This window comes from Podarcis raffonei, chromosome 17 (genome assembly GCF_027172205.1).
Source record: "Podarcis raffonei isolate rPodRaf1 chromosome 17, rPodRaf1.pri, whole genome shotgun sequence".
Lineage (NCBI taxonomy): Eukaryota > Metazoa > Chordata > Lepidosauria > Squamata > Lacertidae > Podarcis > Podarcis raffonei.
The window spans coordinates 2,898,394-2,924,992 of NC_070618.1; the positions used below are offsets into that span (position 1 = coordinate 2,898,394).

At 44.7% G+C, this 26,599-nt stretch overlaps 1 protein-coding gene across 1 annotated transcript in view; it reads left to right on the forward strand.

Annotated features, from left to right (window-relative positions):
- Positions 1-26,599, forward strand: part of CASR (calcium sensing receptor) — a 53,600-nt gene that overhangs the window by 20,581 nt on the left and 6,420 nt on the right. The window contains exons 4-5 of the mRNA XM_053370274.1: positions 5,457-6,338; positions 22,845-23,075. Coding sequence (XP_053226249.1) covers positions 5,457-6,338; positions 22,845-23,075 — 1,113 coding nt within the window. The remainder of the gene's footprint in view (positions 1-5,456; positions 6,339-22,844; positions 23,076-26,599) is intronic.

Here is a 26,599-nt window from a genome sequence, read left to right on the forward strand (position 1 = left end):
TGGGGTTGCAGCTGGGGTGTTGTGATTGGCTGGTGCATCTGTTAATAGCTTGTATTTGCTTGTTTTAATCGGCTTCGTTATATGGAAGTTTCAGTATGAGGCAACCAACAAATATGAGGATTATCTCCCACCACGTATTCTGCTCCATCCACTGTGATCAGCAGGAGTATCTTCTGTATATATCCTCCCACCATCTGGGCACAGTTGGTAGAAAAAAGGAACAAGGTCTTCTCTCTTGTTCCTCATAAGCTGTAGCATTCCATACCGTGCAGTTTTTATCTCCCGCCCCCGGCCTATTTGAAGAATTTTGTTTGTCCTTAGGCAAGCCTCTGCTTGATTCCCTGCCTTCACCTTTATCTTGCATTTTAGTCTCATTCGTGTTCATGATATTTTTTCTGTGTGTTTTCTTCTGTATGCTGCAAATCTCTTGGGTGCTCCACTGGAGTAGAAAAATATAAAGCTTTAAAGTTAATTGGTCTGTTTATAAAATGTTTACAGTCCTAGTGTCACATATGCTATAATTTATTGGAGCATAAAATGAACGTAGTTGGTTCAAGGACAGCCCCGCATAGACTCTGTTGCAGTAATCAAGCCTGAAGGTTATGAGAGTGTGGATTACTATTGCAAGGTTTCTCTGTTCCAAAGACGAGACACAGTGTTCAGAGCAGACATAGCATTCAGATGTTTAGTAATTTAGAAGTATAGAGAGTTTGTGATGTTGAAGTTGCGTGTCGAGGTCCCCAGGGCCACCCCAATAACTCACACATCACACAGATTTTTTGTTTAAGATTTTTGGCATAATTTTGGCCACAACTTTATTAAAATACAAATTTGTGAGTGGTTGCTTAGGCATTGGTTGCGACTATCTGCCCCCACCATGGGGGACAGACTGACATTCCGCACGATGCGAAAGTCAGAATAGGGGAATACACTTGGGGGTAGCGTCGGAGCAGGGAACCTGCCCTCAGCCCTCCCCAAATGCAACCATGAGCTCATTGCTATGGCCCGAGCCCCCTTGACAGAGTGTACAAGCAATAGTTAGCCCCCAATTCCTTTAAGGGAATCCCTTGCAGCAGCAGCATTAGAGGGGCAGGCACAGCCAATCCATGCCCCTCAACCAACCAAACCATAAACCAATGCCTAACCGCAACCTTACAAGTTGTGATGATTTGCTACGCAGTAGGCAAAAACCAAATGGCCCCAGCCAATCAGCCAGATGGACAAAATTCCTACCGGGCCCCTGCCCCAAGAGCAGACGACCCCATGACAGGCATAGCAAGGTCAAAGAGAACAACCCTATTCTAGGGAGGGAGGGACGGGCAATCCGATGCACGGGCGAAAAGAGGAAGCCCTAGCCTCGTGCAAGGAGTTTTAGCATTTCTGGCTGTCAATCAACAAATGGCAACATTAACTTCTTCCCAACAACAAGGGAAGCCCAATCGCATCAGTGGCCAACGATCAATTAGCCCGCCCCCAACTTTGGAGTGTCCTGGCGGCCCCCACCGCAACACGTGCTCTCCATGAAGGAGAACATGCTTTAGCAGTAGAAACTACGTCTCATTTGGAATCAGAGGGTTGCTTTGAACACCAGCACCCCAAAGCCCTCTTTTGTGCATTCACAAAAGGACTCTGTCCCACTGGTCCTGTCCCACCGGTATATGTGTGCATATGCAGGGATATATGCAAGAAGGAAACCTAAGTGTGAGCTTCCACGTGATGGGAAACCTCTGCCATCAGGAATGCCTCCCCATTTACTGAAAGCATTTGATCCGTATTTAGAAGCTCAATTTGGAATTTATGGGTCTTCTAGCTTTGTCTTTGTTTGTAATGCTGGGTCTCTTGGATGTGGCTTCCTGTCTGTGGGAGATACTAGTGCCAGCTTCTGCTGCTAGGAGAAAGATTAAAAATAATATATGTATAAGACCCAGCATAGGGTTCTTTTCTATTTACTCATCCCCCAGCTAACTCATTAGCAGTGGAGGCCGTGAAGGGCATATAATTTACTTGGCTCGCATAGATAAGGAGGGCAGAGAACTGGACATGATTAGGAGGAAAGTTTATTCTCCATCAGCTTTGGCTTTCCAAATTGCCAATTATCAAGCCATTATGGGAAGATACCAGTTGTTTTTATGGAAGCATATCTCATCTTTTTTCATGGAAGCGTATGTCACTCCCAGATGAGAAGCAGTTGGATAAGGTTCCGCAGACGGAAGCATTTAGACTGACCAAGCAGCAAATGAATACCGCTTGCCATCTAGCAGATTGCACGGGGAGGGAATATTGCTTCGTTTGCCTTTCTGAGAAAGCATGCATGACTTCTATCAAATGAGACAGAGAAGGCATGGGTGGAAGGTCATTCTCTCTCTTTCTCTTCCCCCTTACCCACTCCATTTTGAGGGTTGCAAGTTGTTTAGTACTCCAAATGTCAGCCCTCTGGAGAAAGTCTTGAAGGAAACTTTCAGCACTGGATTTCTAGGAACCCTTGCGCCTCTCGTTCTTTGAGAGGCAGTGTCAAGCAGGTTTTAGGTCAAGTAGATTGTTTAAGTCACCAAAGGGGAACCAGCAGCATTTGTTCCCAGTTCCAGAAGTTGAAGGCAAGTTTCATGAACAGATCAGTACAGACAGTGGACTCAAGAAGTGATTCTCAATATTGATTAAAAAGCGGGAGGGAGTCTTTGCCCCCACCCCGTGAATTCTAATGTGTGCTAAAGGCTGGTAAAGGTAAAGAGACCCCTGACCGTTAAGTCCAGTCGTGAACGACTCTGGGGTTGTGCACTCATCTCGCTCTATAGGCCGAGGGAGCCGGCATTTGTCCGCAGACAGCTTCCGAGTCATGTGGCCAGCATGACTAAGCCGCTTCTGGTGAACCAGAGCAGTGCACGGAAACACCGTTTACCTTCTTGCCAGAGCGGTACCTATTTATCTACTTGCACTTTGATGTGCTTTCAAACTGCTAGGTTGGCAGGAGCAGGGACCGAGCAACGGGAGCTCACCCCGTCACGGGGATTCAAACCGCCAACCGTCTGATCGGCAAGCCCAAGGCTCTGTGGTTTAGACCACAGCGCCATCCACGTCCCATGCTAAAGGCTGGTAGCTGCATCAAATTTTAAGGCATCCTTCATTAACCAGTTGATGAGCTGTCCAGCTGCATTAGCAAGGTGCGCTCTTGCATTTTAGAACCTCGTGGCTGGAGTTGTCTTTTAAGGAACAGCTAGTTTGTATTTCCCAGTTTTCAGATTTCCCCCCAAAATTCTAATGTAAGTGTATATATTTCGAAAGAAAGAAAATGATAGCTGATATTACTGATAGCGTCTTCTCAGTGTAATCTATCAGAGAAAAATAAATCCAAGGATGGATTCTTGCTTCCAAGCCATAATAATAGGATGTTCTAAATTCAAACCCAGAATGGTCAGATTACTTCATTTTGTTTGTGGATTTGTTGTTGTTGAGGTTATTGAGAACTACAGTGGTACCTCGCAAGACGAATGCCTCGCAAGACGGAAAACTCGCAAGACGAAAGGGTTTTTGGTTTTTTGAGTTGCTTTGCAAGACGATTTTCCCTATGGGCTTGCTTCGCAAGACGGAAACATCTTGCAAGTTTGTTTCCTTTTTCTTAAAACCGTTAATACAGTTGCGACTTGACTTCAAGGAGCAACTCATAGCACGTGGTGTGGTAGCCTTTTTTGAGGTTTTTAAAGACTTTGGTGATTTTTGAAGCTTTTCCAAAACTTTCCCGAAACCGTGCTTCGCAAGACGAAAAAATCGCAAGACGAAAAAACTCGCGGAACGAATTAATTTCGTCTTGCGAGGCACCACTGTATAGCCATATTTCTAAAGTGTGTGATGAGGGGGCTGAGTGTGTTTCACACATAAATGTGAATGATTTGAGACATCAGAAGATCAGCAGTTTAATATCTGTGTTATGTAAAACTCTCAGGTAGGTGCCACCTGGACATGGTAATTGGTTACTGTTTTACTGTTAGTAAGGCCATGTTGTCTTCTGTCATTACTATTTGTCTTTGGACTCCATGCAAAAAGTCAATTCAGGAATGATGTGCTTTGCATTTTCACAGTGAAGACATGCACATATAATTTCTTCAGGGTTCCCCCCCCTTTCCCTTTAGTTGTCCTGCTTTTGTACACCTTTAATTCCCTTTATAATCCTGGGTGTAATTATGTAGGACAACTTTCACACAATTAACATATGAACGGGGTTAATGAGGGGAGGGGAGCCAGACTGAGTGAGGGAAGAGGGGTTAATCAGAGTAGGATGAGAGAGAGTATAGAACTAGGCCCCATCTGCACCATTCATTTAAAGCAGTATCATACCACTTTAAATAGACATGGCTTCCCTCAAAGAATTCTGGGAAATGCAGTTTGTTAAGGGTCCTGAGAGTTGCTAGGAGACTCCTATTCCCTCACAGAGCTGCAATTCCCAGAGTTCTCTGGGAACAGGAATTAAGAATTAAACTACACTCAGAACTGACCCATTTGTGGTTCCTGTGTGCTACACAATCTTGTTTAGCAACGTACTTAAAACCTGCCCCTGTCAACTTCACATCTGCTAGTTGTATGTGCTCCACTTCGCAGTCATTGTGCACCCCAATTTTTATGCTGTCTTCCACCTATAACCAGTGATCACATTCATTTCTGTCCATTGCAGCACCTCTGCATGTGCAACTACATTGATAATACATTTAAAGCCTATGCAATGCACAATTTATAGCACATGACTTCCCCCAAGAGAATCCTGGGAACTGTAGTTTGTTGAGGGTATTGGGGGTTTTGAGTCTGGGGAAAAACTACAGTTCCCATGATTATCTGGGGAAAGCATGAGCTTTAAATTTCTGTTGGATGCACTTCAGACATATGGTGTGGACCTGCCTAGTAGCCTAGATTTATTTATTTTATTTCTTTATTGAATTTATAGAGCGCCCTATAACTGGAGATCTCAGGGTGGTATCCTGATCAGTCCTTGGTTTCCTCCCTTTCGTTTCTGTCAAGAGTAAAGGAGGAGAGGAGGCAAAGTGTAACTTTTTCCCCCATGAGGAAAGGAGAAGGATTCTATGTGATTCATTTCTGTCCATTTTTCCATCTTATTGTCAGACTTCTTAATTATACAATCTCAACTGCCTATAAACTCTAATTCCAGCTTCCCACTGAGAATTCAATTTCAAGCATACGTTGGGGGGAATAAATAGTTACGCCCAACCTTTTTGTCTATGTAATTCTGGGTATTTTGCACCTTAGTAGATGGAGCATGAGACAAAGTTTGAGGTAACCAGGTGGAGAGACAGGCTATAACACCTTCAGAACGTTCTAAATGTTTGTGTTTAGGGCATCGCTTTCTTCATACACCATAAGAATTCCAAGATGACAAGAGCAAAGGAAACCTTTGCTGACTTGCTGCTTTTACTCGGTTTGCTTAACTGCTTTTTCGCTGTCCCCTCTCGCAGGTTAGCTATGCTTCATCCAGCCGTCTGCTGAGCAACAGGAATGAGTACAAATCTTTCCTGCGTACCATACCCAACGACGAACACCAGGCCACCGCCATGGCAGACATTGTCGAATACTTCCGCTGGAACTGGGTGGGCACCATTGCGGCAGATGACAATTATGGACGGCCAGGAATCGAAAAGTTCAGGGAAGAGACCGAGGAGAGAAACATCTGCATTGACTTCAGTGAGCTCATCGCGCAGTACTTGCCTGAGGACCAGATCCAGCAGGTGGTGAAAGTCATTGAGAATTCCACAGCGAAGGTGATAGTCGTTTTCTCAAGTGGGCCAGATCTGGAACCCTTGATCAAAGAGATTGTCACGCGTAACATCACTGGCAGGATTTGGCTGGCCAGTGAAGCCTGGGCCAGCTCTTCGCTGATAGCTATGCCAGAGTTCTTTCATGTCATGGGTGGTACCATCGGATTTGCTCTGAAGGCAGGGCAGATCCCCGGCTTCCGCAACTTTCTGCGGAAGGTGAATCCGAGGAAATCTGTTAACAATGGATTTATCAAAGAGTTTTGGGAGGAGACTTTTAACTGCTACCTGGCAGATAGCAACAAAAATTATCCAGGTTCTGCATCTTTCCAGAAGAGCCGTGAAGAAGGTGCTGGAGTTGGGAATGGCACAAGTGCCTTCCGCGCCCCCTGTACTGGGCACGAAAATATCACCAGTGTGGAGACTCCCTACATGGATTATACTCACCTGCGGATATCTTACAATGTATACTTGGCCGTATACTCCATTGCCCATGCTTTGCAGGATATATACACTTGCACCCCTGGGAAAGGACTGTTCACCAATGGGTCATGTGCTGACATCAAGAAAGTGGAAGCATGGCAGGTAAATTTTTTCGCCGCAGTTACAGAATTGCTGAACGTTGTGTTTACAAGACACAAAATTGAACACCATATATGCATTGTTAAAGGTCTTCTTCAGTGCTTTTAGCAAGAGCCTAACCATGAGAGGTGTGGAGTGTTGCGTGATACATTCCCCTCTGGTTTCACAGACCCTACCAATAAGCCAGTGTATCTCAAACCTGGGTCTCCAGGTTGTTGGGCTACAAGCCCCATCATCCATGACACTGGTTCTGATAGCTAGGGATGATTGGAGTTGTAGTCGAACAACAGCTGGACACCCGAGTTTGAGAAACACTGATAGGCTATGCTTGACAACACCCCACCCCTGTTTTTGTTGTCAAAGGACACATAGGAGCCATCATGGAATATATCGGCATGCAGGAAGAGGAGACACTCTTGAGGGGTTAGGGCAGAGGAGGACATGGCAGGGAGCCAAATCATTTAGCTCACTGGTTTTCAATGGTTGAGTCACAGCTTGAACCAAGGTAGATTGCAACAGGAGCACCACTACCATGCAAATATATGGTAAAAGATAAAGAAAGGGGTCCCGAAATGCATGTTTGGGTTAAAAGTGGGTCCTGGGTCTGGAAGGGCTGAAGATACTTGCTCTCGCTCACATTTTGAGTCAGTTCTACTATCTTTCTCCCTCTCTGCTACATTGGTTTGTTTAGTGATCCATCCATCCACTTTCACCCACCCAACTTCTTCATTCTGTTATTCCTCTCCACTTACTCTTTCAGGTTTCATGCACTCCTCCTTTTTATGTCCTTCAAAAAGCTTTTCTATTCCTTCTGTTCTCTTCTCTCTGTTTCTTCAGCGTCTCAGAAGCTCCCTAAATCTCTGGTTCAGCACGTTAGGGCTAAACCTTCGCAGGAAGGATTCACCCAAGAAGATCCGGTATAGTGTGGCAGATGAGCGCTGCCTCTCCAGTGTTGCCATGTGGATTATTCATTCTGCCATGCCTCCATCTCTTCTGCTCTCTCCCACCCACTGAAAAAGGAGGTGGGGTGGTAGCTCAGCAAGTTGAATGTGGGGGTCCTCTAGGGCTTGGTAGATATCAGATGAGCTCAAGAATCATATACAGTGGTACCTTGGTTTGCATACGTCTTGGTTTGCATACGTTTTGAATTACAAACACGTCAAACCCAGATGTGCGTGTCCCGGTTTGCAACCTTTTTTTGGATTACGAACAATATTTTTTTGGAGGCCCCATTGGCGAAAGCGCGCCTTGGGTTACAACCTGTTTTGGTTTACAAACGGACCTCCGGAACGGATTATGGTTGTAAACCAAAGTACCACTGTATATTTCTTTAAAAATTCCCCATGTGTGTGGGACACATACACTTTCATTCAATAATATGCCTCTTTCATTTTTGTTCTTCCTCTCTGCTATCTCTAAGGGTAGGTTTTTATGTCTGTGCATCATAATGAGTACTGCATCCCACCCCCCCTTGATATGGTGAGCTGCACCTGAATTTTAGAGGCATGGTCTTGTTATAGGATTGAGGGGCTTGGTTTGGACGCCTGTTTGGTCGCTGTGGGTTAAACCACAGAGCCTAGGACTTGCCGATCAGAAGGTCGGCAGTTTGAATCCCCGTGACGGGGTGAGCTCCTGTTGCTCGGTCCCTGCTCCTGCCAACCTAGCAGTTCCAAAGCACGTCAAAGTGCAAGTAGATAAATAGGTACCGCTCCGGCGGGAAGGTAAACGGCATTTCCGTGCGCTGCTCTGGTTCGCCAGAAGTGGCTTAGTCATGCTGGCTACATGACCCGGAAGCTGAACGCCGGCTCCCTCAGCCACTAAAGCGAGATGAGCGCCACAACCCCAGAGTCGGCCACGACTGGACCTAATGGTCAGGGGTCCCTTTACCTTTACTTTACCTGAATTTTAGAGGCATGGTATTGTTATAGGATTGAGGGGCTTGGTTTGGACGCCTGTTTGGTCCCCTCCAGGCCTGTGGTATTTTATCTGTAGGCTGGGATTTTGTAGTAGAAGGAACTGCTCAAGTGGTCAAACCAGTCTCTTAGTTAAGTTAATGGCTGTTTTCAAGGCTGTTAAGCATCTTATTTACATGACTAAAGAGTTGGCCTGTTGGCTATTAAGCAACTAGCTTGTGATTTCTTTTTTACTCATATTCAGATTTTATACCGCCTTTTATCTGAAGATTCCAGGGCACAGTACAACATTAAAAGCATAATTTACATAGCATAATAATAATAATAATAATAATAATAATAATAATAAATAAAACAATCACAGAAAAAGAAATAATAATAACAGTCCCCCGCCCCACTTTTAAAAGGCCATACATTGTTTAATGGCCAAAGGTCTGGATAAAGAGGAATGTTTTCACCTGGCACCTAAAGATGGCACCAGGCAAGCCTCTCTGGGGAGAGCATTCTACAACCAGGGAGCCACCACCAAAAGGCCCCGTTTTCATGTTGTCAACCTCTAAACCTCTCAGGGACCAGGGACACAGAGAAAGGCCTCAGATGACAAGCCCTGGGTTCGGGTCGGTTCATATGGGGAGAGGGGGTCTTTAATATATTGAGGTCCTGAGCAGTGAATGCTTTCAGAAGTAGAGTGCTTTCAGAAGTAGAGTACTTGAAAATAAAACCCCAAGGTGGTTGTCACCGATGGAGGCTAAGGCTCAGAAAAAACTCAATATGGAGGCCAAATGGCCGAAATATTGGGAAATTTTGGAGCAAGAAGGAGACAAATTGAAATTGCAGAGTTTTGAGAAATTGAAAGATAAAGTGCGAGACTGGCTTCATTATTATCAAATAAGAGAGGTATATAATTTGGACAAAAAAACTGGCTTCCAGGTGGAAAAATCAAAGTTGGAAACAGAACTGTTAGAACCCAAAACTAAGATACTGTCAAGAATGTATAACTTGCTGTTAAAATGGAACACTCAGGATGAAACGGTTAAATCTGCTATGATTAAATGGGCACAGGACTTTGGATATAACAGATGACAAGCCCTGGGTTCGGGTCGGTTCCTATGGGGAGAGGGGGTCTTTAATATATTGAGGTCCTGAGCAGTGAATGCTTTCAGAAGTAGAGTGCAGGCCTCCCCCGCCCCTCTCCTGGCTTAAGGCCATGTCATACAAGGTGTTGAATAATGACAGACCAGAGTCCAGTTTTTGACTAGTCTTGTCTAAAGCTGGGAAGACACAGAGGCTTGATTTGCTCCCTGTTCTGAAACTCACTGGTGGAACAAGATCTGCTGGAGGGGCCGATGGCATTAACACCCCATCTTATGCTCAGCTTGTATAGATGTGTCAATAAAACCATATGTCACAAAGACACCACAGTCTCCAGAGACTTTCATTCAAAGGAAACGGAATCCCTGAAGTCTCTCACTGCTGTGGGATTGGTGATGAAAGCTTAGGGCCTGGGTCTCTCCATCCTGGGGTTGCTAATTGAGGGCATTCGTGAGCACTGGGTTGGTAACCTCCAGAGTACATTGTACTATAAAGGAGAGGATTTTTTTCACATCAGGTAGCAAGATGTGTGCAGCAAGTCCAGTGTTTGTAGCTATCCCCATCTAAAGTTCACCCTGAAGTTCTCCATCTGCGCTTGTACCAGAGTAGATGGCCGTGTGCAGAAAGCAAGTGGCACTCTTGTTGGTGGGAACTGGCTGCTTTGTTCTGGTGTTGTTTAAATTATGAGGAGTTGTAGCAGATGACTTAGCAAGTCATCCATAAAATATTCGCAGAGGGAGGCTGGTAGTTTGACTCTGTGTCACTGGGTTCATCTAATGGGAAACTCCTGAGCGTCAACGAAACACTTATTTCAACAGATTAATCTCTGTAAAACACTGGTGCGCTTCACGTAGTGACATTTGCCTTTCCATTAATCAATAGACGGACTTTACCAGGGATTTTTTTATATAGATATAAAATAATTCAAAGTCCATATTGTTTTCAGTCTTAGGAAAACAGTAGGTGGATCTGATAGATTAGTTGTAGAGCGCGTGGTTTGCATGTGTGTTCAGTATTATTATTATTATTATTATTATTATTATTATTATTATTATTTATCAGTTGCTTTCCTCAAAAAAGCATCTCAAAGCGACTTTACAAACAGTAAAACAAAATTACAAAAAACGCAACTAATTAAAAACCTAAAACACCCCCACACACCCCCGTACAATTAAAAGGCAGGTCTTACAGTTGCTGCCTCACTTCAAATTAAGCGCTGAAACCTGAAGAAAAGGGAAAGCTTTTGTCTGGTGCTTAAAATTGGATAAAGATGGCACCACTGAACATCATTATGTGTCATGGTTTTATTGTCACTAGCACAATATATACTATTTTGTACTTGAAGGAGGGAAGTAGGAGTGTATGGTTGAAATTATGGTTGACAGCAAGATAGGAAATGCTGTTAATATAGGAGATGATTTGGGAAAAAGCACACCATGAATGCCGTGACAGGAACTGCTATAACAGAAATGGAAAGGGAGTTAGGAGTTCACAATTTAAGGTGATGTATTGACTGGAAATAGGGACGCGGGTGGCGCTGTGGGTTAAACCACAGAGCCTAGGACCTTCTGATCGGCGGTTCGAATCCCTGTGACGGGGTGAGCTCCCGTTGCTCGGTCCCAGCTCCTGCCAACCTAGCAGTTCGAAAGCACGTCAAAGTGCAAGTAGATAAACAGGTACCACTCTGGCGGGAAGGTAAACGGCATTTCCATGCGCTGCTCTGGTTCGCCAGAAGCGGCTTAGTCATGCTAGCCACGTGACCCAGAAGCTGTACGCAGGCTCCCTTGGCCAATAAAGCGAGATGAGCGCCGCAACCCCAGAGTCGCTCACGACTGGACCTAATGGTCAGGGGTCCCTTTACCTTTACTATTGACTGGAAATCACAGAACAGGATATGGATCTTAAGGTATGGGTTAATCCATAAATGACTATAGTTTCAGAGAGTAGCATCAGCCCCGTGACATTTTTGCTGTGGGGTCCCAAAGGGTATTATTTGGTCCCCAATTTTAACATCTATATGAAGTCGTGGGGAATGGTCACTGGAAAATTTGGAGAGAGGCTTCACTGGCATGTTGATGATACACAGCTCTGTTTCTCGGTTGTGTCTGAGTCAGGACAGTACCCAGACCATTACAGTGGCACAGATGGGGGACTTAGGTTGAGAGAATAGCAGCTTGCCTTTAGCCACATTGAACATTCATTCACAAAATAAGCTGCCATTCAGCATTTAGTCTCTTCGCCTATTTGATGGTGGCTTTTTGGTGGCATGCTGAACTGCAGTTTGCCCATTATCATGACTGATAGCTTAGTAATGTCCTTCACACATGTTTGCCCAGCAGTAAGTCTCACTGAACTAAATGGAGTGTACTCCCAAATAAATGTGCGTAGACTTGCCTTCTTAGCACCTTATGAACTACAGTACATTAAAAAAAAAAATCAAGCCCACTAGACGGTCTTCTAAGGCTGTAAACCATCTTGAGATTGGTGTGGAAGATTATATATAAATATGTTTTTTAAAAATGCTATGGGTTTTATCCAACAATTAATCTTCCCCACAGTAGACCCAGTACAGTTTATGTACCCAAGTTAGTCATGTCTACTAATTTTAACAGAACAGGTCTACTCTGAATAGGATTAAAGTAAAGGTAAAGGTACCCCTGCCCGTACGGGCCAGTCTTGACAGACTCTAGGGTTGTGCGCTCATCTCACTCTATAGGCCGGGAGCCAGTGCTGTCCACAGACACTTCCGGGTCACGTGGCCAGCGTGACAAGCTGCATCTGGTGAGCCAGCGCAGCACACGGAACGCCGTTTACCTTCCCGCTAGTAAGCGGTCCCTATTTATCTACTTGCACCCGGGGGTGCTTTCGAACTGCTAGGTTGGCAGGCGCTGGGACCGAGCGACAGGAGCGCACCCCGCTGCGGGGATTCGAACCGCCGACCTTTGGATCGGCAAGTCCTAGGCGCTGAGGCTTTTACCCACAGCGCCACCCGCATCCCTTCTGAATAGGATTAATATTGCATATATTGTCGTAGAATTGTATCCAAGTGAGACCTGCATCAGCATGCTTTAATGGTATAGCCTGTATGTATGCAGCCTACAGAATGTTTGAAGATGGTTTTGCAGTGGGGAATGACAACTGTGCCGTATGGATGGCTGGAACAGAAGGACTGAGACGATGCTCTCCAGGAAACCCACACATACCCAGACGTATTGGTGCTTCCACATAGCATTTTATTATGGACTTGTGCTGCTCGTGCATGCTAGTTTTGTGTAGCATCTACATGATGCCATCCTCAGATTTTCCCATTTAATCCAGATTTACTGTCAACTAAAAAGGTGGGGCCTTTTTAGTTGACAGATTTTCTGCAGAAATGGTAAATCTGGATCAATGGGGGGCAGGGGAGAGAGAGAGAGAGAAAGGCAATTTGATTGGAGTTACGTTGCGTGGATGCTGCAAAAACAAGAAAACTTGAATGAGCAGCTTGTGAGTCCTCAATGAACTGCCACGAAGAAGCACCCTTTGTGCCCCTGTCCTCCTGTTCCAACCACTGCCCTAGTCATTGTCATTCCTCCTGCAAAGTCATCTTCAAACATTCTGATGGGCTACAAAGGGCTGCCGTACATCCAGAAAATCCTGGACATCGCTGGGATTTTGATTCCGAAAATGGTGTCTGGGTGAGCGTTTAAATGTATGGCATCCCATGTTGTAAGTGGGGTTTTTTTTTTGGCTGATTTTATTAAAACTAGCTGGAAAAAAAAGCTCAACAACTTTGACACCCCCCCCCCAAAAAAGGCAACAACGTTTTTGTCTGGATTTACATTTCCTGAAATATGGCAACCCTAGCATACATACATGCCTCCTCCACAGGAGAGTCAGTGGTACCCCCACTCTAGTGGTACCCCATTTACATCTCTTTATTCCCCTCTCCCCCCATTATTCATTTTTATGAGGAAAAATAAAATGCAGTGTTTGCACCAAGGCGTACTCTAGGTCTCAACCAGTGGAATGTATAGATTCTCCTTCCTGCATGCTTTGTATTTCCCAACGGATGGGGCATTTTTCATAATAATATATCATCATTGCCTTCCTCTTGAACAAATGCTTTATTTCCCCCCAAAGCATTTTTGAAAAATCCACATCCTCTGCCCTCATCACTGTGTGACTTTTGCAGCTTTTTATAGGTTACAGACTGTCAATGATTAGCCAAAACAATTCACTGTTAAGGACTTGTCATGTATGTTTTGTAACTAAAGATAGAAACATAAATGCCAAAGAATCAATTCAGCGGCGTTTAAAAAGAAGCCCAGTTCATTCAGGGCAACTCTGTGCAAGGGCTAAAGGGGTAAAATTAGTATATTAGGCTAGTAATATGAAACAAAAGGTCTTGTTTTAAGAAGACCATGGGGCAAATGACTGGGGGCTGCTGGTTTGAAATGATGCTCACGGAGAAGGACACCTAATCTTCCAGCTCTCCTGTTGATGCATCTGCTTCCGACTGACAAGAACAGAAACTCTTCTTCAACTTTCCTCTGTGGAGTTCCTGCTTTTAAAACCATGATAGCGGGAAGGGTAATTATCATTTATCACACACAGAGGAAAGGATTTATGAGGGTGTTAATGCAAAGGAAAGAGCGTGCTGTTTACTATTACATTAAATAATGAAGGACATTCTACTTCATTGCTTCCCCCCCCCCATTGGTTTTCCTCTCTTCAATGAAAGAGGAAGAGAGGGGAGGGGGTGGCATTTTCAGTAGCCCTCAGTGGGTGGGTTCAGCTAAGGACAGAGATAGAGGTACAATCCTAGTCCTCTTTCCTCAGAAAAAAAGTCCCATCCATTTCAATGGGATTTATTTTGAAATAAGCACTCTTAACTTGGAAGTGAAAGAGTGACGCGGTGGTTTAAACCACTGAGCCTCTTGGGCTTGCTGATCAGAAGGTCAGCGGTTCAAATCCCTGTGATGGGGTGAGCTCCTGTTTCTCGGTCCAGCTCCTGCCAACCTAGCAGTTCGAAAGCACGTCAAAGTGCAAGTAGAGAAATAGGTACCGCTCCGGCGGGAAGGTAAATGGCGTTTCCATGCACTGCTCTGGTTTCGCCAGAAGCGGCTTAGTCATGCTGGCCACATGACCCAGAAAAACTCTGCGGACAAACACCGGCTCCCTCGGCCAGTAAAACGAGATGAGCGCCGCAACCCCAGAGTCATCTGCGAATGGACTTAACTGTCAGGGGTCCTTTACCTTTTTAACACAGTGGGACTTACATCTGCATAGACATGCATAGAATTGCAAGTGATTGCAGGTGTGGGCTTGGATTAGAGGACTGTGATTGGGTTCATAAATGACAGTATTTTAAGAAGTAAAGATGCAAAGTTATTTTGCAGAGAATATAGCAGTGGCGGATGCACTCAGTGCACAGCTAAGGTGCGCTGTTCATGCTCTTTTTGCACAGCCATGCCACACCCTCTGTACAATGAGTCGAAGTCTGTAACTTCCCATGTGAGAGATTTCTGTTCTGTTTGCAGCAGTGGTGCTATCAGTGCGCACTCCCGCAGCACATCATTCCTGAGCTGCTTCCACAATGGTCATGTATTATGGAATAGCCACACTTCATTCACTCACTGTTTTTGAGGCATCTGCATGATATTGTGAGTAAAACGTCCTGCTCTTGAGCTTTCCCCCTCAATCTTCTGACACAAAGCACAAAGGAACAAGTGCACAGCCTCCATAGGTAAAGATGACCCATTGTGCAGCTGTTCCAGTACTTTGCGGAGGGCAGGGATGTTGCTGGTTATGGTCTGTATGGATCCCTCTTACCATTTTGTTCTCTGTGGTCTATCTCTCCTCTCTTGGAGTCAACTCTGTCACTTTAACCTTTCCAGATAGCATTGTCTTTACATCAGTGTCACCCCAGTTGCAGCCACAAGCTGATCACAGTGAGGATTGAACCTGGTGTGTGTGTGCATTTAACCCTTTCCCCATGCCATGCTTCAGATGCAAATCACCCTGCCCAATATTTGGGCTAGGGACTGCTTTCTTAGCTGCCGAATATCATTTGAATTCCAGTCATCTGGAAGCAATCCTCCTATACCACTTCTTGTTTGAAGCAAAACAGCAATGAATAGGTGCACTAAGACCACCCATGTCTAGAAGTATCCCTGGTGTGTGGGAGCAATTCCTTCCATTTCCTTTTGCGTGTTCAGACCCAGAGACCTCCCCCCTAAATAAAGACACATTTGACTCAAATTTTAGTTTTGTTTTTTGGCAGAATTCAGGCCACAACTTTATTGATTACAGAAAATGAGTGGTTGCATAGGCTCTGGTTCAACTAGCTCCCTGCACCCTTGCAGGTAGCGCTGACCCAGAGGTCTGTCATAGGTCAGCCAAGGGTGAACACCTGAGGTAGGTGGAAAGCCGAGGAATGGACTATGTCCACTCCCCAGATGCTCCCCTGGACTCTGGCACGGGCACAACCCCCTCTCGGGGGTTGACCAAACCAAGTTGAGTCCCTGGATTCCTTTAACGGAATGCCCTTCACATAGGGATGGCGAGAGCCTTCTCCCATCCCTATCACCTGAACCAGTGCCTATCCGCAACCTTACAAGTTGTGATGATTTGCTACACGGCAGGCGAAACCCAAATGGCAACAGCCAATCAGCCAAGTGGGGGAAATTCCTGCTGTGCCCCTGTCCCAATGACAGATGACACACGACGGCATAGCAAGGTCAATTACAAAATACCCTAAATGTAGGGAGAGGTGGGCAGGTGTTCCGATGCACGAGCCAAAAGAGGAAGCTCTGGGTCACATGCATAGGCATATATAGGTCCCTTGATCCATCTAGACTGCACCCCATTGGCCAGATTAAACCCAGCAACGAGGGACCTACCAATTGGGTGTTGTGGCTTGCCCAATATTCGCACCCACAACACAGGAGGTCAGTCTCCAGGTCTCACCGCAACACATGCCCTCTTTGAGACAGGACGCACTTTCCCTTTGATAAATTGGACTCTGATCCAAATATTTTGTTGTGTTACACAGTTCCTACTCTGCCCCCCCCGGGGGGGGGTTAGATGTGCCCAGGTAACACTTGGACAGGGCTTTTTTCCAGGTTGAACTCAGTTCCAGCACCTCTCAGGTGGGCACCATTGCCATTATAAGAGAACAAGGGAGGTGTTCATGGTGAGTTCTGGCACCTCTTTTTTAGAAAAATAGAACTGCCCTTGGAGATTCCTTTGGATGGGAAAGCACAAGAGAATTATGTTGTCTTAGTAATAGTTTGCTTACAGATATATAAGCAGAGGCTATAGGAAGCAAACCATAACTCTTACTAGAGTTGGCAGTAGATCACCTAACCCTGTAGCAAATTTACAGAGAGAGACTTTATGTCTCAAGGTGCATCATCCGTCACCTCACAGCTACAAATTTTCAACCTAAATTAAAAATGTCAGATTTGGCTTCAGATGGTTTCTCTATCTCGTCCGGTCTAGTTTTGTGGGGTGTAAACTTCTCAAACGCTTGATGATTTTATATTCCAAAAGCAGAAGAGAGGGGGCCACCTTTCAGGAGATTAACAACATCATTTTGGCAATTCGCTGGCCACTCACCGAGATCATTAAGGCAGACAAATATGCAGAAATAGTAAACTGGAAAATTAGTTTTGGCTTATCGCCACTTCACATTGAGGAAAAGTGTAATATTCATTACAGACGCTGTCTAATGTCAGTTTCGTTATTTGCATTAGGTACATATTTATTCAGCTAAGCCCTACTCAGCGTAGACCCATAGAAACTAATGAACCTTAAAGGTAAAGGTAAAGGTACCTCTGCCCGTACGGGCCAGTCTTGACAGACTCTAGGGTTGTGCGCTCATCTCACTCTAGAGGCCGGGAGCCAGTGCTGTCCGCAGACACTTCCGGGTCACGTGGCCAGCGTGACAAAGCTGCTCCGCGAACTGGCACCAGAGCAGCACACAGAAACGCCGTTTACCTTCCCGCTATAAAGCGGTACCTATTTATCTACTTGCACTTAATTGTGCTTTCGAACTGCTAGGTGGGCAGGAGCTGGGACCGAACCACCGGAGCGCACCCCGCCGCGGGGATTCGAACCGCCGACCATGCGATCGGCAAGTCCTAGGCTCTGTGGTTTAACCCACAGCGCCACCCGTGTCCCCCACAGCGCCACCCGTATGAACCTTAATGAACCTTAATCACGTATATTTACTGGTACTTTAATAGGTCTGCTCTGAGTAGGACTAGCGCTGAATGCCACCCTTTGATACATACATATGTAGGTATATGTTGCATTTATATCCTACCTTTTTCTCTAAGGAGCTCAAAGCAGTGCACATGGTCCTCCTCTCTTCCTCACAGCAACCCTGTGAGGTAGGTTAGGCTGAGAGGCAGTTGAGTGGGGATTTGAACCCTGGTCTCCCAGGCCTGACACTCTAACCACTATGTCACACTGGTATAGCATTACTCAAATAATAATACTCAAATCACTCAAATACATAAACCAGTCTCACAGTTTTGCACAGGGAAGATAAAGCAGGGCTCTATTCAGTGGGAGGCAACGTATTTTTGCACATGGTATATCCTGGCTCAGTCATTGGCATCCCCAGTTCAAAGGATGCACAGAAGCCTTTCAGAGAAGAGGACAAGCCAAGCTGTCTCCAGCTTAACTAATGTGAGAATATTTGTTTGGAAACAAATGCGTCAGGTGTGTTTCAGGTTGGTCATTAGCTGAGCGTGAGCTGAAGGACTGAGCAGATGGCCCAGATGTTGCTGCTTCTCCTGATTTTGATAACATTTGCCATCTCCCCCTTCCCCATCTTGCTCCTGCCACACTTCCATTTTCATCACAAGTTAAAATAATAATAATAATAATAATAATAATAATAATAATAATAATAATAATAATTTATTATTTATACCCCGCCCATCTGGCTGGGCCTCCCCAGCCACTCTGGGCGGCTTCCATAAAAACCAAAAATACAGTAAAATATCACACGTTAAAAACTTCCCTGAATATTAGACAAATGCCATTGCAGCACTAGCAAAACAAGAATGAGGGTAATAGAATACAGTGGTACCTCGGGTTAAGTACTTAATTCGTTCCAGAGGTCCATTCTTAACCTGAAACTGTTCTTAACCTGAAGCACCACTTTAGCTAATGGGGCCTCCCGCTGCCGCTGCGCAATTTCTGTTTTCATCCTGAAGCAAAGTTCTTAACCCAAGGTAATATTTCTGGGTTAGCAGAGTCTGTAACCTGAAGCGTATGTAACCTGAAGCGTATGTAACCCGAGGTACCACTGTAGTAGAAACTAGTATCTTTAATAAGAGAATCCTTTTTTTAAAAAGTCACAAGGTTTTCGGCTCTCACACAGCTCTTCATCAGGTATTGGGGTTCAGAGCCATATCTCTGTTGCTTTTTCAGTTTATTTGCTTTGTGTGCACTGGGTGCAAGTAGAAGTTGAATTAGAACTGTAACAGCCGATAATAGTTAGGTTTGCTATACCCAAAAGGCCGAGCAAATGTCTTGTCATCTTGTCCCATCACATTTGTTGGCACCCGTCTGCTTTGAGAGACAAAGTTGTGCACCTATTATTAATTATTATATTTATATTTATATTTATATTTATATTTATATTTATATTTATATTTATATTTATATTTATATTTATATTTATATTTATTTATACCCTGCCTTTTTCACTGACAAGGATTCAAGGTGGCTTACAGATAAAAATTACCTGCGCTTACCTACATGAACATATCCAATATACTGCATAAGAGACCAGTTCCACAAAACACTTTTTAAAAACTTTCATGGTAATCTCATCAGTAAACCACAGCAATTTCTAGAACGCTCATCATGCTAGTTTCAGGCTGTGAACACATTAGCCCTTACTCAGGTTCCAGTGCGTTCCCACCTTGCTATTTGAAGCCAAGTGCATATGAAGAAGAAAAAGTAGAAGAATCTTTATTTGCATCAGCCACTAGCCATAGCAATAAAACAAAACACAATGTACTGAAGATAGAGGTAAAAACTGGAGGTTTACATCAATAATCAAAGAGTAGATCTTACTCTAATTGCCCCTGCTAATTTTTTTGCAGTTTTTGCTGTCACCTGGTTATCTTGATCTGCTAGAGGGAAGAGCACAGTAGCAATGGTTGAGCAACCAGGAGTGGACAATAATAGAGGGGTAATAACCTCAAATCTTTACAAAGAGTGCAAGCTAGAAGCACATGAGCTGTTGATTCAATACTGCCTTCTCCACGTGGACATAAGCAGATTTTTTTGAAATCGACCCTCAAGTACAGCTGAAGGCAGTATATGTAATCTTGCATAAGTGAAAGCACATCTGTGTACTGGAATTGTTAAATTTTGCAAATAGGGTGCCGATGTATCAAAATGACTAGGTGGAAAATAATCATACCATGGACAAAATGTCCTTATTGTGGCCAAATTATTCTGACACTCAATATCATATAGGCTCTGTCTAATTAAATCATTTGCTGAAGCCCAGCGTCAATAACTGCTGTGGTGATAAACCAGAAAAGTAAAGCTTTTGGATGACCGTCTAAGAAGAAGGGCAATTTAGATCTCAAGTGCACATGAACGTTAGTCACAATCCATCTACTGTATTTTTTGCACCATAACACTCACTTTTTTCCTCCTAAAAAGTAAGGGGAAATGTCTGTGCGTGTTATGGAGGGAATGTCTACGGGTGGCATGCCTACTGATTTTCCTCCTCTAAAAACTACGTGCGTGTTATGGTCGGGTGCGTGTTATAGAGCGAAAAATACGGTATATCCTATAGTTTCTTGAGAAATACTGCTGTTTGATGCCTTTTCTCTCAAACCAGCTTCCATCCAATTTGAAAAATGTAAGCCGCAATTACAGTGGTACCCCGCTAGACGAATGCCCCGCTAAACGAAAAATGCGCAAGACGAAAGGGCTTTCCGACATTTTTTCTGCTTCGCAAGACGTTTTTTTCTATGGGGCTTACTCGCAAAACAAATTTTTTCCCGTGGTCTCCCTTTTTTTTTTTTGCCTTTTCTGAAAGGCGCTAAGCTCCTTATCTCTAAATTGCCGCTTATCCGCTAAGCGCTAAAAGCCGCTAAGCTGCTTATCAGCTGTTTTACCGCTTATCAGCTGATCGGCTGATAGCGGAGCTCCGCAAGATGAAAATCCCTGCAAGACGAAGGCTCCCGCAGAACGGATTATTTTCGTTTTGCGGGGCACCACTGTAAGCTGAGTGGGTGGACATTTGAGGCATCCCCTGCGCACGTGTCGATGGCCGCATCACTGAATACGATTTGGGGTGGAGGGTTGCAAGTGCAGAGAAGCAAGTCAGGTAAAGCACATTGGGTGAAGACTTCCGTGTCCCCTCTGTGGCTTGGAATACATCAGGGAAAACCAGCACCACTGTGTTTAAAGTCACTATAGTATGGTTAGTTTTTCACCTTTCTCTTTGAAAACTGTTCTCTGAATAGCTACCATGACGTTTAAGAAAACGGTATTTTTGTTTGTTAAATTCTTAACTTTTTTTGGACTAAGTTATTACAGGCCTTGTATCTAACATTACCCTGTTTCACAGAAATTAAGCAACCGATCTAAAGGACTGCCTTTTTGCACAAGTCTGTCTGGATACAGTAATCATTAAGGTTAGATGGGTCAGTCCTGAGGCAGACTGTGTCCCTTTTACATGTGTTCATATGTCCTGTTCAATTTCCATGCGGATTTACCCACACACACACCCAAAACCTGCACACATATGGCGTGCTTATTTTTAACTACTAAGAATACAAGCTGGTCTGAGATCTAAAACAAAACAAAAACCACAGGCACTAACTTTACCACATGGAGCAGCTAAAAAGTGCAACTCCGGTCATGTCACATGTGTGTTGAAAATGTGACTGGAGAATAATGGCACATGAAGGTGTTCTGCCCCAACCAGGAACCTTGTACTGGAAAAATCATGGCTGCCCCCATCCCACACCTGCCATGTTTCTAGAAGGCTCTCAGGGACATTGTTTGCAGGAACAGATAGTCGTCCCTTTTGGCCCATGTCAATAGCCACTACAATATTTCTAGTTGGGACAGCACATCAACACATCATATAACTCTTTTGCAACTGAATTTTCAATGTGAATGATAAGAGTAGCATTTTAAGCCACTTTGAGCAGCTGGTACTTGTTTTTATAAGTGTGTGTGTGTGTGTGAAGTCAGCCCTCAGACCACATGAAACAAATTTGTTGTGGTGCTTTTTCAATTGTGGTACCCTGTGTGTACTATTTTTCTTCTCAACGTTCTTTTAACACCAGACAAAGACTTTTTCATTTAACCAGGCTCACCAATTTGCCATTTTAAGCTGGTTTTAATCTACTAGTTTTTGACAAGTACTGTTGTTTTGTTTTGTTCTGCTCAGGTTTTACTGTTCTGCTACTGTTTTTATCTTGATACTACATTTTAATGGTGTGAGACATCTTGGAAGTTCTTAAAACTGAAAGCTGGCATAAGCACATTTTGGGTTTTTTTAATTAAAAAAAATCAGCACACAACTTAGCTCACTTAAAAAAAAAAGTATGTGTTTGCGTTCATTTTCAAGCATTCCATGAAAATACTTGAAAAGACTTGAGAGGTGTTTTTTTTAAGGCATTTAGAACCATAGAGTTGAAAGGGAAGGGACTACAAGAGTCATCTAGTCGAACCCTCTGCAATGCAGGAATCTTTTGCCCAACATGAGGCTCAGACTCACAGCTCTGGGATTAAGAGTCTCATGTGCTACCAACTGAACTCTCTCAACCAAACACATTCTTTTATCTCACACCCTTCCACTACCAGCCCTTTCCCCACCCCAAATACCTCTGAGAAGATTAAAGTGAAAAGAAAAAAATTGGGAGGCAGAGAAAACTACAAATCCTATGCTTCCTGGCAGAACTGAATATCCCTGGTCCCTGAAAACTCCCTGACAAAGGTGTCATTTCCAGTTCAAGAGAGGCTAGTCAAGTGTATCTAATAAGTCTTCCCCCAGCATCTATAGCCCCCTCTCCCTTCTCAAAAATAAGAGGTTTATTTTAATTGGGGGGGGGATCATAGAATTGGAAAGGGTCACAAGGGTCATCTAGTCAAGAGTTTCTAAAACATGAGTCTCCAGCTGTTTTTGACTACAGTTCCCATCATCCATGACCACTGGTTCTGCTAGCTAGGGATGGTGGGAGTTGTAGTCCAAAACATCTGGAGACTCAAGTTTGGGAAACCCCAGTCTAGTCCAACCCCTTTGCAATGCAGGAATATCATCTCACACCCATTTGCAAAAGGATGTATAAAACAACCCAAGCATTTGACAAGTAAACGTTTCAGCAGCACCAGCTGCCATTTCTGTTTCTACCTAACTTCAGGCATTTTAATGGCTCTTGATTTTGGCACAGCAGGGTTGGTCCGTCAAAAGATGCCAGTATCAGTGATGGCCTGATTCAGCCTATATCTGTATCCTTCTCCATAGGTACTGAAGCACCTGCGGCACTTGAACTTCACAAACAACATGGGAGAGCAAGTGGATTTTGATGAATCTGGGGGCCTGATAGGGAATTACTCCATCATCAATTGGCACCTGTCACCAGAGGACGGCTCCATTGTCTTTGAGGAAGTTGGACACTATAATGTTTATGCCAAGAAAGGAGAGAGGCTGTTTATCAATGAGAACAAGATTCTGTGGAGTGGGTTCTCCAAGGAGGTAAGAGACACCAGCCACCCCAAACTAACATTAATATTTATCAACCTTTCCCACAAGGTCCACAGATCTTTTGGGGCTGAAATTCTTTCCCATAGCCAATGGCAAGGTTCTGTTTTCTTGGGTCCTGCTGCACAGAAGGGGGGGGAAATGCATCGTTTTTGTTACCGCTGCCTGGTTTTATGTGGGTGAGCAGCAGGCAAAGTGTGCCTGGTATCAGTTCCTGTCCTCCGAATCATAGTGCAGGTGTTGCCATTTTGAATGCTGTATAGCAGCATTTCCCAAAGTGTGGTATATGTACCCTTGAGGGTTCCATAGGTAGATGGCAGAACTCTTTATTTTACTTTATCATAGTCTTTCTAGCTGCAGAAAACAATCCAAAGATAAAATAGCATTATTAAAACTGTGCCTGTAAGACTAAATTCTCAAAAGGGGTATGCGATTATTGGGGAACACTGCCATTAAACAACATGAGGCATCTGCCTCAGGTGGCAGCTGCTGAGGGGCGGCAGTGAGGAGTTAGCGGACGGAGCTGGCTGTGCCCTGCGCTTGCCTCCCTGAGATCCCTCCTGTTGCTATAAGCCCTTTTTGTCCCGCTCCTTTCCATTGATCTCCCAGCCCTGTGCCTGGTGCTAGAATCACAAATGCATTGAGCTTTTTGGAGGGCCCTTCCTACCTCTGAGCGCCAGCAATGCTTTCAAAGGAAGGCATACAGATTTAAAAGGTAAAGGTAAAGGTACCCCTGCCCGTACGGGCCAGTCTTGACAGACTCTGGGGTTGTGCGCCCATCTCACTCAAGAGGCCGGGGGCCAGCGCTGTCCGCAGACACTTCCGGGTCACGTGGCCAGCGTGACAAAGCTGCATCTGGCGAGCCAGCGCAGCACACGGAAACGCCGTTTACCTTCCCGCTGGTAAGCGGTCCCTATTTATCTACTTGCACCCGGGGGTGCTTTCGAACTGCTAGGTTGGCAGGCGCTGGGACCGAGCAGTGGGAGCGCACCCCACCGCGGGGATTCGAACCGCCGACCTTTCGATCGGCAAGCCCTAGGCGCTGAGGCTTTTACCCACAGCGCCACCACACAGCCTAAAGCTGCTGTTGCCTCGTCATTTAGTAGTTGATTAAATTGCTCCTAAGTTGTTATACATAGGGCTCATCCAGACTTGCCCTTTCTCTGTTGCTTTGCCCTGGCGAAACCCGATCTTTACCACTGAGTTGGAGCAAATGTCTATCAAGTGGATTGAAGTTTGTTCCGATTGATCGCTAAAGAGCAGGTTTTCCAGGAGAAAGCAGGTCATTGGGTTGTTGTTTTTACCGTATTTTTATTTTGGGTTTTGTGGTTTTATATTTTGATTTTATTCTGCAAACCACCCTGAGACCTGGGGGTATAGGGCGGTTGAAGAAGAAGAAGACAAGGGCATAACTGCTTGGACAGACCTGTCCCTAGAAAGTGTGGGACAAGCAGGAAACTGTTTGGACTCGTGCTTTCTAGGCACAAGACAAGTGCAGGTCTGGATGAGACCACAGCTGGCAAATTGTTGTGGTTCCTGAGGGGGAAAGGCCACTCCATGAAATTGTTCAAATGCTAAGCAACATTCAGCCCCAGACCACTGTTTTGAAAGTCAGTTTTGATTTCTGCTTCCACCTTGTGGCTGTTTGGTATACGTGCAGAAATCTGCCATTAGATCGTGTGTGGCAGTTCCCTGCAATGCCGGGCAGCAAGGATTGCTGGGGTGATGCACTGCATGGATTCTTGTTCGCTTGTTCGCTCTCTGACGCAAAGGTAAGTTGGGGCAACAGCTGTTGTGCATATCAGCACAATGCTGCCTTTGAGATCTACACCACCATGGAAATTTCTTGCCGCTGGCAATGAGAAACAACCCATTACCGTGTTAGATACTGACAGATAAAGCAGATTCTAAGCCCTCAGCGGCACAAAGATCACCCTTGCATTTTATCATTTTTCAAGTCAATTTGGGACTCTTAATGCCTGGCTCACACCCCAGCCCACAATATGGTTATACCTCTCTAGAGTCCCCCATGACAATCTTTCTGTCACCAACCCATCCTTTGAAGCAGCTGCAAGGACCACAGTGTCCCAGGAGAAGCAGCAGCAGACACTGTCTCCTGCCTCCTCTCTCCAGTTAGTGGTAAGGACTAGGGGGGCCCTCCTTGGTGCTGCCACCTGCAAAAGCAGCAGCATCAACCTCACATCGTCCGCACGGAGGGACGGAGCTGGTGACATGGGCAGCTGCCACTCCTTTCTTAGAGCCTTTGCCACTTAACCAATATTCTATATTGTATTTCTTGCACACTGCTTAGAGATGATTGCAGTTAAGCAGTACATAAATCGCTTTAATAGAATGGAATAAAAGAATAAAAATAAAAGAGCGGTAGCTACTTGCTTGCCTGGTGAAGCAAGGGGCAATAAATGCAAAGAGCAGCCGCCACGGATTCTCCTTTTTTCTGAACGTAAATTTTTATTGGTTTTCAAACAGTTTAACAAATTCAATCCAATTTCAATGCAGTGTTCCCTTAAGATTTTGGCTTCCTGCCCTTCCTCCCATGATGTTTCTATTCAGATAATTAATCTACTGCCCTAAAGGTAATATTTCTCTAAAACATCTGTCCTACATTACATTCCTTTATCAATCTCATTCCTTTGCTTCAAGTCCTGCCTTCCATTTCATTTGACTATACAGTGGTGCCTCGCAAGACGAAATTAATTCGTTCCGCGAGCTTTGTCGTCTTGCGATTTTTTCGTCTTGCGAAGCACGGTGTCGGGAAAGTTTTGGAAAAGCTTCAAAAATCACCAAAGTCTTCAAAAACCTCATAAAGGCTACCACACCGCGTGCTATGTGTTGCTCCTCGAAGTCAAGTCGCAACTGTATTAACGGTGTTAAGAAAAAGGAAACAAACTTGCAAGACGTTTCCATCTTGCGAAGCAAGCCCATAGGGAAAATCGTCTTGCGAAGCAGCTCAAAAAACGAAAAACCCTTTCGTCTTGCGAGTTTTCCGTCTTGCGAGGCATTCGTCTTGCGAGGTACCACTGTAATATTTTCTCTGATAATCAGAAAAGGGTCTCCGTTCAAGCATTTCTTCTTTTTGCTCTCTTATTTCTGATGCCAATTTCGCCATCTCCTATCTCTCCCCTTTCTGCTGCTGCTCGGGGTCAGCGTTGCTGCTCCCTTGCCAATTTGCTCAGGTGAATGGTTGGCAGTGGAAGAGAAGTGGCTGTACAGCCTCCAACTGTCCTCTCCCTCAGTGGAAAAGAGGAGGCGCCGCCACCACAGACAGTGGCATCTAGTAGCTGGCAGGCCTGCTATCAACCCCCTGTGTGTAAGAGCCTTCACCAGGAAGGCTTTGTCTCATACCTGTTCCTGCTTGGTGAAGTTCAGTTTCTCACCTCAGTCCCTGGAATGAATTGGAGCAGAGCATCTTTGTTAAGTTGTGGGTGAACATATCAGACGACACAGCGATTCTTCAAACAGCTCTTCTTTATTCTGAGGCCAGAACTGAACTGAACTGA